The sequence below is a fragment of the Saimiri boliviensis genome, chromosome 1 (genome assembly GCF_048565385.1).
Source record: "Saimiri boliviensis isolate mSaiBol1 chromosome 1, mSaiBol1.pri, whole genome shotgun sequence".
In the NCBI taxonomy this organism is placed as follows: Eukaryota; Metazoa; Chordata; class Mammalia; order Primates; family Cebidae; genus Saimiri; species Saimiri boliviensis.
This window is the reverse complement of record NC_133449.1, coordinates 169,856,146-169,869,836: the sequence shown is the minus strand read 5'-3', so window position 1 is coordinate 169,869,836 and position 13,691 is coordinate 169,856,146. Positions and strand designations below refer to the sequence as shown.

At 51.4% G+C, this 13,691-nt stretch overlaps 1 protein-coding gene across 27 annotated transcripts in view; it reads right to left on the bottom strand.

The window, feature by feature from the left end:
- The window catches only part of LOC101029820 (protocadherin gamma-C4), a 186,330-nt gene that overhangs the window by 13,209 nt on the left and 159,430 nt on the right, over positions 1–13,691 (bottom strand). For 25 of the 27 annotated variants that reach the window (XM_010338165.3, XM_074380801.1, XM_074380769.1 and 22 more), the window contains one exon: positions 6,290–6,348. In XM_010338165.3, the coding sequence (XP_010336467.3) occupies positions 6,290–6,348 (59 nt within the window). Of the gene's footprint in view, positions 1–6,289; positions 6,349–6,599; positions 6,759–9,436; positions 13,681–13,691 lie in introns of those variants that run through there. The other 2 variants (XM_010338131.3, XM_010338177.3) reach the window with 2 other exon arrangements.

The following is a 13,691-nucleotide window of genomic DNA, read 5'->3' as shown; positions in this document are numbered from 1 at the left end:
AGTATCCCATAGGCTGGGCTGTAATGAAATACTCTCTACATCATGCTCAAAAAAATCTAGGAAGTCACGCTGACAACAGCCTGAATTTAATTGTGTTAAGATGTGAGTGAGGCCAGGTGTGGTGGCTCATGCCTGTAATCCCAGCACTTTGGGAGGCTGAGGCAGGCTGATCATGAGGCCAACAGATCGAGCCCATCCTGGGCAGCAGCATGAAAACCCATCTCTACTAAAAATTAGCTAGTCACGGCAGTATCCACCTGTAGTCCCAGCTACTCAGGAGACTGAGGCAGGAGAATCACTTGAACCCTGGAATTGACAGTTGCAGCGAGCCGAGATAACACCACTGCACTCCAGCCTGAAGACAGAGCGAGACTTCATCTCAAAAAAAAAAGTAAATTAATGTGTAGGTTTCTAATGTAGCAAATGCCTGTTAGCATTAGAAAAATGATATGTATATTCATATGAGGGATTCTGCAACAATCAAATGACTTTTGAAGAATTTCAAAAGATATGGGGGAAATTCTCAGGATATATTGCAAAGAAGAAAAAAGCTATAATTCTGGTGGACAGTATGGCCTCAATTCCTATTTGAAAAAAAAAAAAAAACTGGTAAGAAACGTACCACATGACTGGGAATAACAGTTCTCGACATGTAAATAAAGTGTCACATAAAAGTGTGACATGTTTGTGAACAATTTTTTTATGTGAATGAGATTTTTTAAAAATGAAGCTTGTGCATGTTCTTTGATTACACAAAGAAAAGAGTTTAGAAAGACATATATGAAAAAGTAATGATTCAGCAAATAAATTGCAAAAATGGAAGATGGAGGGGAAGTCTTTTACATTAAAATACCTAAGAGACACTCACCCAAATATAAAATGTGGACCTCATAAAAGAATCATCTGACTGGAAATGATAGCTCACGCCTGTAATCCCAGCATTTTGGGAGGCCAAGGAGGGTGGATCACTTGAGACCAGGAGTTCAAGACCAGCCTGGCCAACATGGCAAAACCTTGTCTCTACTGAAAATACAAAATATTAGCTGGACATGGTGGTGCACATCTGTAATAATCCTAGCTACTCGGGAGGCTGAGGCACGAGAATCGCTTGAACCTGGGAGGCGAGAGCTGCAGTGAGCCAAGATTGTACCACAGCCTCAGCAAGAGAGGGAGACACTGTCCCAAAATAGAACAAAAAAATCATCTGTTACAGATAGTGGAGACCCAGATGAAATTATATGATGTCTGAGATTTGCTTCAGAACAATCCAAGGGGAGCATAAGGGTAGGGATATAGGTGAAACAAGGTAAGGCATTAGTTGAAGCTGGATAGTGGTATCATACAGGTTCATGACATCATTCTCTCTACTTTTGTACATATTTGAAATGTTTCATATCAAATTAGTAGTTGGTTGTGGTTCTCCCTAGATTGTAGAATGATGGGTGGTTTTCCTTTTAATTTTTTTTTCTATTTCTCATATTTCTACAATAAGCAGGTACTATTTTATAAGCAGAAAAAAATTAAGTTGCTATTTGTTTGTTGAATGACTGCCCAAACTGAGCAAGAGCAGGGATATTGTCTCTCAGAGGAGGAGGGATGGTTTTGTGGAGCCACCAAAGAACAAGCTGGGGACCAGGGGAAGCCGAATGGTGACTTTTTGTGCAGAGGCCGGAGACAGCTGCAGGACGGGGCCTGGGTAACAGCCTGAGAAGGGGGAAATGGTTTTTTGGGCTCAGAGCTTGAGACAACAGCTACTGGGATCAGATGCCCAAAGGATGAACTGAGAAGGGATAGTGGTGGGGAGAAGAAGCATGTGGCAGGCAGGGACTTAAGAATATAAGTCATCATTTTTCCCCCCTTTCCATTTCTCTTTCTTTCTTTCTTTCTTTTTTTTTTTGGAGATGAAGTCTCGCTCCGTCACCCAGGCTGGAAGGCAGGGGTGCGATCTCAGCTCACTGCAACCTCTGCCTCCTGGGTTCAAGCAATTCTCCTGCCTCAACCTTCTGAGTAGCTGAGACTACAAGTGTGCACCACCACACCTGGCTAATTTTTGTATTTTTAGTAGAGATGGGGTTTCATCATGTTGGCCAGGCTGGTCTCAAACTCCTGACCTCAGGTGATCCGCCCACCTCAGTCTCCCAAAGGCCAGGTCTTCTTCCTTCTGTCTAGGTAGTGTGACCCAGTACTGACTTGAACTGGAACCGAGGTTACTGAAGAACTCGACACTAGCCCTGCTTTGAAGCTGCTGTGCCTGACCAGACCAGGCTGGAGGGCAATGGGCAAAGTGGTGGGGACGGAGTGAGTCAGGGCAGCAGCGAAAGGCTGGAACCAGGGTCAGGCTGAATCAAACAAACCTCTCCTCTTCATCCCCTCACTTCAATGGCAGCGAAGAGAAAATTCCCTGTCGTTCTCTTGATCCCAGGGGGCCTCACCACAGGGCTTTTGCATAGACTTCCCCCCCCCCCATCTGGAATGCTGTTCCTTCTGTGTAGGCAGTGTGACCCAGTGCTGGCTTGAACTTGAACCAACTTTACTGAAGAAGTCAACACTGGCCCTGCTTTGAAGCTGGTGTGCTTGACCATCTAGAACGCTCTTCCTTCTTGTCTTCAGCTGGTTAATTTATATTCATCTTTCAGATCTCAGTACAACTTCATTTCCTCCAGGATGTCCTCCTGCCCCCCAGGTCAAATCCCTATTATACGCTCTCACCACCAGGTACAATTCTTCCTCGTGCTTATGACAGCTTCAGTCTCACACTTATTTTTGTTATTATTTGGTCAATATTCGTCTCCTTCGTTGCACTATAAACTCCTTGAGGGCAGGGGGGCCTCCCACATGGAGAACACTGCCTGGCCAATAGAAAGTGCTCACTGACCGTTTGTTGAATGAAGGAAGGAGAGAAGCTGAAGTTACTGGACTAGATCCTAACACTTATTTCATCTTGGCCACTTTGGAGCCACTGAATCAAAAATGCTTGTTGCGGCCAGGTGCAGTAGCTCACGCCTGTAATCCTAGCACTTTGGGAGACTGAGGCGGGTGGATCACTTGAGGCAGGGAGTTTGAAACCAGCCTGGCCAACATGGTGAAACCCGTCTCCACTAAAAATACAAAAATGAACTGGGTGTGGTGGTGCATACCTGTAGTCCTAGTTACTCGGAGGCTGAGGCAGGAGAATTGCTTAAACCTGGCAGGCAGGGGTTGCAGTGAGCCAAGATTGTACCATTGCACTCCAGCTTGAGTGACAGAGCAAGACTCTATCTCAAAAAAAAAAAAATGTTTCTTGCATCCCCCACAAGTTAACTAAGGAAGCAGAGAGAGGAGGGAGAGAGAGAGAGAGAGAGAGAGAGAGAGAGAGAGAGAGTGAGACAGGTGCCGCACCTTCTCCTCCATATCTCCAAGAGCTCCCACATGTATTCCAGGCCACTAAGCCTCTCATTTGGTGAAAAGGGAGTTGAGACAGGGGTAAGGTGCTAACCCCAGAGGACACATGAGAGGCAGTTGGTGGGGTTTCCAGGTTCAACAGTGAATTCTGCTTCAAAGAGAGTGTATGGCCTGGGGTGCAGGTAGGTAGGGGGAACATAAATGGCCTAGAACTTCTCAGTGTCACCCCCTCCTGGACGACTTCCCTGATCTTCCTCCCCATTACACTTACATTGTTCTCTGCCTCTCAGAACTTACTATGATTTATAGTTAGATTCTTTTTTTTTTTTTTTTTCATGATCTCAGCTCACTGTGACCTCTGTCTCCCCAGTTCAAGCAGTTCTCTTGCCTCAGCCTCCTGAGTCGCTGGGATTACAGGTGCCTGCCACCACACCTGGCTAATTTTTAGTAGGGATGGCGTTCAACCATGTTGGCCACTAGGCTGGTCTTGAACCCCTAATCTCAAATGATCTGCCCACCTCAGCCTCCCAAAGTGCTGATATTATAGGTGTGATCCACAGCACCCAACATTTGTGTGTGTGTGTGTGTGTGTGTGTGTGTGTGTGTGTGTGTGTTACTTGTTGCAAATTTTCTGTCTCCTCTGCTGGCCTAGAAGCCTATGAGTTCTGGGATCACATCTACTTGCTCACTTTTGTTTTTTTGTTGTTGTTGTCGTTGTTGTTGCTGTTTTTGAGATGGAGTCTCACTCTGTTGCCCAGGCTAGAGTGCAGTGGCACAATCTTGGCTCACTGCAACCTCCGCCTCCCGGGTTCAAGTGATTCTCCTGCCTCAGTCTCCCCAGTAGCCAGGATTACAGGCAGACACCACCACGCCCAGCTAATTTTTGTATTTTAGTAGAAACAGGGTTTCACCATGTTGGCCAGGCTGGTCTTGAACTCCTAACCTTGTGATCCACCTGCCCTGGCCTCCCAAAGTGCTGGGATTACAGGCATGAACCACCATGTCTGGCCTACTTGTTCACTCTTATGGCCCAATGTTTAGCACAGGCCCCTGCTCATAGTAAATGCTTGATAAATATCTGTTGAATAAATTAATACATTAATGACTTAATGGATAACTTATGAGAAGGTTGGCAAGGCCAGCAGGGAGAAGGGCAACAGCTGGGGTCAAAGGAGGGGCAAGGGCAGCCCAAGCCTTTTGATCTGCTGCTTTTTAGGGGCCTTCTAGGAAGCACCTTGCATTCCTAAAACCAGTGACAGGACTGTGCATGCCCAGGAGCTGGAATCTCTGCCATACACCAAGGGCTCCTGGATCCTCATGGCAACAAGGCTTTGGTTGGTTGTGGGATGGGGAGAGAAGATTCTTGGAAACTCCACATCTATATAGCAACTTGGCAAATGTGGACAGCAGTACTGAACCATCGAGGAGGTAGGGTAAGGTAGCCTAAGCTCCTGCTTCTCTCCCTAGGCTCCAGGACTCCTCCAGGCTCCTGACTTCTAACTGGGAGGCCTGGCCCAGAGCCTATCCCACTCTGTTCAGACCAACTGAAGGTCTTTCTGCTGAAGTTTCCCTCCCCTTCAGCCCGCAGGGGGTTCCTGTCTCAGCAGGAATTCATACCAGATTGAAATGAGCAGCTGGGGCTGCCTGGATGGGAGGGTGTGTGGTAGAGAGCTGCGATCAAAGGCTCTGTGTGTGAGGGGCAAGGGAGGGTGAGAGTGTGGTGGGGGTGGGTGTGTGCTAGCTTGCCCATAAGTAAAAAAAAAAAAGAGAGACAGAGACAGAGGCTCAGAGAAAAAGACATGATAAAAGAGAGATAAAGAGTAACAGAGAAAGGGGCAGAAAAAGACAACAGGCACAGAGACAGAGACAAAGAAAGAGACGCGGCAAGGCTGAGAACAGAGAGGAAAGCAGAAATAGTGGGACGGAGAAACACAGAGGCTGGGGACAGAACACCAGGGCACTACTAGGAGATGGTGAAAGGAGAAACAGAAAAGAAGTCCAGGACAAGGACAGGGAGACAGAGATAGAGAAGGAGAAAGAGACTGAGTCTGAGTCTCGCGTAGCCACTCAGTCCACATGTATTGAGCACCTATGCCATGGTGGGCACAGTGGGCAGCACAGATCAATGCAAGTAGACAAATGACAGGGATGGAGGGCACAGCAATCAGGACGGAAGCTGAGACAGAGATAGAGAAGAGCGGGAGAGGCAGAGACTGCCAAGCGAGATAGAGACTGAAGGAAGAACCCAGAGGTAAGAGAAAGTGGCAAAGACAGAAACTCAAGAAAAAGGGGCAGAGACATGGAGACCTCGCAGAAAGACAGGACAGGACAAGTAGGGGCTGAGGACAGTGGGAGGAGGGCCGGATGAGGGAGGCCTGCTCTGAGCCCTGCCCAGTCCTTCCTCAGTCCCGTCTCCAGCTGTGCTGCCTCCACTCTATCCAGGCTCTGGTGGGCCTCGGCTCTGGAGGCTTGGGAGGAGGCACTGACTGCGGACTGCCTCCTTAGGTCAAATGTTTTTCTGCCTGAACCGGGGGTCAGAATAGAGCCCAGCTCAACTCAGAGGAGGGGGCTAGGCAGTATGTGGGTATAGAAAGCCTTGCTCTCACCCAGAGACCAGCTTAAGACCATCCTTTGGTTCCACAGAGCCCCCAGGGGATAGGAAAAGGTGCAGGTAGTGGGGAGGAGGGAAGGGGTGAGTGTGTGAGTTGAGCTCCAGGACAGTCAGGGCAGGTGCCTCTTCCTTCTGGGGTCCGCGTGTCAGCCCCCCACACACCAAGATCTCCCTGGGATCTCAAACTGATAGATAAGCCATTTGTGGCAAATGCTGAGCCCTCCCCCCATCTCCTCCCACGTCATCCCTGAGAAAATGCCGCAGAGAAGAGGGTGGGCTGGAGAATCAGTCACCTACCCGCTGGTGCCGGGTCTCTGGGCCTGAGAGAAACGCCAGTCCGTGTTGGGCGGGGCTTGCTGTGAAGAAAACAGAGGGAAAGGGGCTGAGTACCTGTGAGAAGTCAGAATGTCTCCAGAGCCCCCGGGGATGGGCCGGGAGAGAAGGAGGGGAGGGGGCACTGAGAAGAAAACAGGCTAAGAGAGGGCAGGGTGGACTCATCTCCAAAGACAAAATATATCTCAGGTCTCCGAGGTCTGAGGTACCAGAAACAAAGAGATAAATCACATTTCATCTGACTCCAGTGAGCAAGCTCAGACTCCTTTCTTACACGAATAGCTCCTTCTTCCCTGCCCCCAGAGTCAGAACTCCTGAGCCAAAATTCAAGGACTGAAGGCATCTTGTGTGGAACTGGGGGGAAAGCTGCAGAGAAAGCCCCCTAAAGTGGCAGAGGAGGCTTTTCAATGAGAATTCCACCAGCCCTAGAATGAATTTATTCAACTCCTCAGCTGGGAACAAAGCATCCTCTGCAGCAAGATGGCTGCTGCTCCGGGTAACCCTTTTGGTGCCAGGTTGTGCAGTGCCACATTCAAAGGGACACCTCCTTCAGCCCCTTGGCTCACAAGGATCTCTTCCCACAGCTAAATACATTATTAATTTAGGAGTCATGCCAGATTGGGCCTTTGCAGGGCATCCAAGTCCCGGGACACTTCTCACTCCTAGAACTCTGTGCCAGACAATGGTCTGCGACTAAGGAGAAGAGAACAAGGCTGCTCTGTCTGAGACAGAGAAAAATGGAAGGGATGCAGAGGGAAGGGATCGAGCTCCCACAGCCTCCAAGCAGGGCCAACAAAGTCTCCAGGGGTCCCAAGGGGCTGATCTGTAGCCACCTCCCACCTAGCTCAAGGTGCGGGGCTCTGGCCAGTCACTTTATTCCCAAGTCCCTCTGGTCTTTCCAGGGGATGTGTTATCCTACCACATTCTCATGGAGCCATCTCATAGCACTCCTAGAGCCATCTCCTCACTGTCTGCTGTGGGCTGGTAATTAATACTCACACTTGCTCCCAGAAGCAGAGAGTGTGAGTATCTCAGATTACTCCAGGGATAAGGAAGCTCCAGAACTGCCAGTGACTCACTCTAAGGCTCACAGGTGGCAGTGATGTGAGCAGAACCCAGAAACCTAGCATTCCAGGTGCATCAGGAGTCACCAGCACCATTCTGGGGCTGCCACAGAGAAAAGCACAGGGATGGTCAGCCCTCAGCCACTGTATTCTTAGACACAGCAGAATTTACGCTGAGATGCAGCGATTGTGACAGCAGGAAAGGGAGCTGGGAGAAACTCAACCTACATAAGGACAACTGGGCCAAGTTTGCGCTGCGAGGCTGCTCAGAAATCAGGAGCCACAGAAGACTTTCCCAACAAGTGATGTCCTAAAAGAGAAGGAACTCCACCCTTGCCACATCCCAGCAAAAGCAAAATCCCAGCAGAGGCAAACCCCCTCCTCTTCTGTCCTCGAGCTTTTAAAGTTCCAAGTGCCAAGAAATTCAAAGCACAAATTCTGGAGTTAGACAGGGGTCAGATTTAGATTCCTTCTTACTTGCTCTGTGAACTTGAGCAAGTCACTTGATCTCTGTGAAGCTGTTATAAGAGACAGATGTTAGTACCTAGCCAATAGCAATGCTAGGAAGAGCAAATGAGATGATGTTCTTAAAGGAGTTGTATAGTAAGTTTCTCTCAATCAGCTATCAAAATCACCTGGGGGTGTTTCAGAATACAATCCTGATTCTAGCAGAGTTAGGCATAGATATATTTTGAATAAAAGCTCCTGGAGTTGAGGAAACTTGTGATTTTTACTAATGCAGTTTTCTCACACATCAGGGCAACCTGGCATCAGGCAGATCCTGTAGCTTTCCATCTGTCAGAGGAGACAGGACTTGTTAGAGTCTCAGATACTCTGGTCCCCTCCAAATCTCTGACCCTAGATCGCTGGGCACATTGTGATCGCGACGGCGCCAAAAGCCTGTATCTCTGGCCTTAGAGAGCCAGGGCGCTCCAGGTTTCCCCTTCCTAGAGGAAGGGGCCGCTGGTGCCACTGGAGTCCCAGGCCTGCTGTCCTATAGAGACACACTCACTCGCCCAAGACCGAGCCCTGCCGCACCTCCGGCTACCGGGCAGCTCTGCCTGTCCGCCTGCTTGAAGCTTCTGGGTTGAGGGGTCGCCACCCTCGAGAGGAGCCCCGGGCCCATCTGGACCTTGGGCCCATCTGAGTCGCTCCAGCGGTCTCGGCGCCCCACCTCGCTCAGGCCGCCCCCAGGCGACCCAGCCCAGCCCAGGGCGCGAGTGGGAGAAGTGAGAGGCTCTGGAGTCCTCACTTGGACCTGGGCAGCCGCCGATCTGGGACCCTCACTAAGGCGGGCACAATCAGCTATGAGTACCCCAGAGCTCGGCGGAGAGAGCGGCGGAGGGGAGCTGCAAGTGGCCAGGGACAGGCCTGTGAACCGGGCCGCGAGCAGGTGGGAGTGAAAGCTGGTATTTGCGTAAGCCCAAGTGCGACGGGTGTGTGCGTGCGTCTGCGCACGTTTGGCGAGGCGTGGCGAGCCTGTGCACTGTGTGTGGGCCGTGGGAGTGGCCTGCAGGGAGGACCCTCAGGACACCCGCGCGCACACCCAAGTCCTGCAGACAGATGCGGTTGGGTGATGCAGAGGTAGGGAGGGTAACGGCGAAATCACAGATGCTGGGAGTTGGGGAGAAACCGAAGAGGAAACCTAAAGACCCTCAAGCAAGCCGGAGCCGGCGCCTAGGAGGCTGGCTGAAGGGGTGGATCTGTGACTGCCTCCTCCCGGGACCCCCGACACCCGCGGAAATCACCTGAAATTCATCGGAAGTTCGACGGGGGCCCCCACCTTTTCTGAGTGTGAGAGTGGGGGTCAGTCCCACCTCCCCTCACCCATAGTCGCCACCACTCCCCCGTGCTCGGAGCCCTATCCCTAATTCACCACTCCTCTGGTTCCGCGCAAACAGTCCAATGGTCCCGAGAATCGGGTGGAGCGCAGCCAGCGGTCGAGCGGGCCGGAGAGGAGTGGATGCAAGTTCAGTCCTTTAAGAGGACGAGCGGCTTCTCCAGTGCCGCCCCCAGGGGTCGCCCGGGGCGGCGCCGAGCCCCTCACCTGGCTCCGCTCCCGCAGCGTATTACAGCGGGACCGGATGGCGTCAGGCTCCAGGGCCAGAGCTGTGGGCTGCTGAACGCTGAGGGGTCTTAGAAAAGTGAAGTCACTGCCGTCCGAGGCCGGTGAAAAGCACGTCCTGTAGCAGTGGCTCTGTGAGTCTGTGGGCCGCAGCGTCACCTCCATGTACTTGAGCGTGCCGTCCGAGCTCACCTGCAGGTTGGGGCTGGACTGCTTATAGAAGTCCCTGGACGGTGAGTCCTGGCGCCTGCAGCACTGCCCTCCACCCCCGTCCTCGTCTGCGTGCCCCTGAAGGCACTTAGCTGACAGAAAGGTGAAGGTGACTAGGGATAAGAGACTGACGGTGGCTAGAGCCACAATGAGGTAAAGGGTAAGGTCTGAACGCTCAGGAGGGTGTATGAGGAAGTCACTGGATTTAGGCATTTCCTCAGGGTCCTCATCCTCCAGAACCAGCAGCACTGTGGCTGTGGAGGACAGTGAAGGATCACCATTGTCCCTCACCAGGACCACCACCTGCTGGGTGTCAGAATCATCCTCCAGTAAGGCCCGGGTTGTGCGCACCTCACCAGTGTGTGTAGACACAAGGAACAGTCCTGGGGCTGTGGACTGTGGCAACAGTGAGTAGGAGAGCCACGCATTGTGGCCTGCATCAGCATCCACAGCTGTCACCTTGGTGACCAAGGAGCCAGCAGGAGCAGAGCGAGGGAGACGCTGGGGGGCTGAGTGTTCCCAGCCTGGCCGTGGGTGCAGCACAGCTGGGGCATTATCATTCTGGTCCAGGACAAACACATGCAGAGATGTGTTGGCATGCAATGGTGGGGAGCCAGAGTCTCGAACCCCCACCACAATCTGCAGCATCTGCAGCAATTCATAGTCAAAGGTACGCTGGGCAAAGACCCGTCCATCCTCTGGGTTGACATACACAAAGGAGGAGGCTGGGGCTCCCTGAATCTGATTTCCTACAATGGAGTAGGTGAGCTTGGCATTATCCCCAGTGTCTGGATCTGAGGCAGCCACGGTGCAGAGAAGGGAGCCTGGAGGCCGGTTTTCTGGGATGTAAGCAGTGTAAAGCTGCTGGTTGAAGTGGGGTGCATTGTCATTAACATCTGAAATGTTGAGCCTAATGGTGAGATGTTTGTGCAGGGGAGGTGAGCCAGCATCGCTGGCCAGCAGCTCGATGATATAGTGGGATGTGACCTCCCGGTCCAAGGGCTGGCTGGTTAGCATCGAGTAGTGGTTCTCGGAAGGCTTAATCTGAAATGGCAGGTCCGGAGAGATATCGAGGCTCACTTCACCATTTCTACCTGAGTCTCGGTCTCGCACATTGAACAACCCCACTACTGTGCCCACTGGTGTGCTCTCTAGGACAGGGTTGGCCAAAGAGGTCAGTAGCACCTCTGGGGCATTGTCATTGACATCCCCCACATCCACCTGAATCACACAGTGGCCCTCCATGGCAGGCTGTCCCTGGTCACGGGCTCTTGCATGAATTTCATAGAAACTCGACTCTTCAAAATCTATGGGACCCAACACACGGATTGCCCCACTGCTGGGGTCTAGGCCAAAGAGGTTCCGCACTGCCTCAGATGTGTGGTCTCCAAAAGAATAGTGTAGTTGGCCGTTGGTGCCCTCGTCTGGATCAGTGGCATTGAGGCGGAGCAGCAGAGTACCAATGGGTGCATTCTCTGGGATTCCCACACGTAGAACTGAGGACTGGAAGACTGGAGCATTATCATTGATGTCCAGCACGATGACAGAGATAAGGGTGGTTCCTGAGCGAGCTGGGGTCCCCCCATCCACAGCAGTAAGCACCAGCTGATGTCTTGCCTGGGCTTCACGATCCAGCTGCTGCTCTAGCACCAGCTCTGGGAATGGCTTCCCATCTTTTAGGGTTTTCACATTCAGAGAGAAGTGGCTGTTGGGGCTCAGAGTGTAAAAGCTCACGGTATTGGTGCCCACATCCGGATCCTGGGCACTGTCCAGTGGAAATCGTGCCCCAGGTGCCGCTGATTCTGATATGCGCATCTCTCGCTCAGGGGTGGCAAAGCTAGGAGAGTTGTCATTGAGATCCAGGATCTCTACCTCTACACGGATTAGCTCCAGGGGGTGTTCAGTAACCACCTGTACTGGCAGCAGGCAGCTGGTGCTGGCTCCACATAGACTCTCTCGGTCAATCTTTTGATTCACTGCCAGGGCACCATTCATCAAGCTCAGGGAAAAATAGCGCCCATTCTCCTCAGAGCCCAACTGCAGCCGGCGGCTCAACAGATCTGTCATCTTTAAGCCCAGATCCTGAGCAACATTCCCCACCAGCGTCCCCGGCTCAGACTCCTCCACCACTGAGTAACGAAGCTGCCCAGACACCCAGCCCCAGCAGCACAAGGACAACATGCACAGCACTTGCCATTTCCCAGCGAGCTGTGGGGGTGTCTTGGGCCCCATGACCCAGAAGTCCCTTCCTGGAGAGTAAGTCTGTGCTGTCCTGTTTCCAAGGTAGACCCAGGGCTTGGAATGCAGCAGATGAAGTCTTATGTCTCCTTCTAGCCTCTTAAAAACTGCTCGGAGGTTTGCCTGCCTGCAGCAGTTCTTCTTAGTCACTGAGTGGCGGGGGTGGGCAGGGGGGAGGGAAACTGAATTTGAGTGGAGCTGGGGAGCTGGAGGAGGAGAGGCGGGCTGGAAGAGCAGATCTCCCACCTCGGCTCTGAGTCTGATTGGCCAAAAAGTCTGTTTGCGTTCAACCAATTATGAAGTCTCCTCAATCCTGGAAACCTTGGGAACACACGCTGCAAATCTGTGTCACAGAAGCTTCCTACCTCCCCACTCATTTCGTGCTGCAGGTTGATTCAGCCCCCTTGGCAGCAAAGTTTGACAGCTCAGATGGTGCTCAACAGGGAAGACAAAGTGATACAAAACTCCTCAGCGTTCTGTCCCAGCAACTTCCTGCATGACTTCAGAAGCTTCCACCACTTTGCTTGAACCAGCAAAATCTTGTCCTTCTGGGAGAAGCAAAGCCCATTTATTCCCCCTCCCTCCTCCATCCTTCTGAATGCTACTAAGATGAGAGAAAAGATTAGTAAGAACCTTCTAAAGCAGGCGTCCCCAAACTTTTTACACAGGGGGCCAGTTCACTGTCCCTCAGACCGTTGGAGGGCCGCCACAGTGCTCCTCTCACTGACCACCAATGAAAGAGGTGCCCCTTCCTGAAGTGCGGCAGGGGGCTGGACAAAAGGCCTCAGGGCCGGGGCCGTAGTTTGGGGACGCCTGTTCTAAAGTCTTGCCCTGACGCTCCGGCAATGCTTTGAGGAAATCTCAATGTGAGCTGACATAGACAGCTTTTCTGACACCCCAGACTCAGAATGTGGAATGAGTGTTACAGTTTTTGGGTAGGGGAACATTTCTGGAGCTGAATCAGGTCACCCAGGAGGGTGGTCATAGGCCAAGGATGGATGGCCTCTAGGTTTTATGGTTTCACCAAATTCAGGAGAACTCAACTTAAAGATGCACAGAGTGGTTGTTTCTATGAATTAGCCAACTGTAAACTCGTTTTCTGGCATTAGTGATTTCACTTACTGCTTTTTTCCAAAGGTAATGACCAATCCACCCCAGCCTTCTAATTTACATCTAGTTCAAATCCCCAGTAGGGACTTGAACTGAGTCCTAAAGACCCAGACCAAAAGATCTATGCTACCATTCTGATGTGTGCCTCTCTATTCCCTTAGTTCTCTTCTCTTTCTGCTCTCTGCTATGTTTCAAATAGAGACGTCCCTTCACAGTGTGCTAGATACTGTGAGACAAAGATTTTAGTCCCCTCCAATCCCTTGGGAATTGGTAACCTGGAGTTAAGGTATTTCAGACCTGATTCCCTCCTTCAGGGAGAGTAAAGAGAACAGACACCTTTGTCCAAGTGATTGCCTGGTGCACTGCACCCTGTGCACTGTAGCCTTCTGTGCTCCCACAGTCCATCAGCATGCTTCCACAACAGCCAGACTCTTGATCACCAAATTCATTTCTTACTCAGATATGGGCATGACCCACCCCCAATGCCAAATTGTGATAACTCTGGTTCATTCAGAAAACAGTTACAAAGCACAGCATCCACCACATAGTTACCTCTCACAAAAATGGTGACATCACTATGGGCTCTTATAGAGAGGCCAGTACTCTCTAGGAAACGGCCCAGCCGCATGCCTGGATCAGAACAACCCTCAAGCATTGGCTGAGCCTGCAAAGGTCTCAC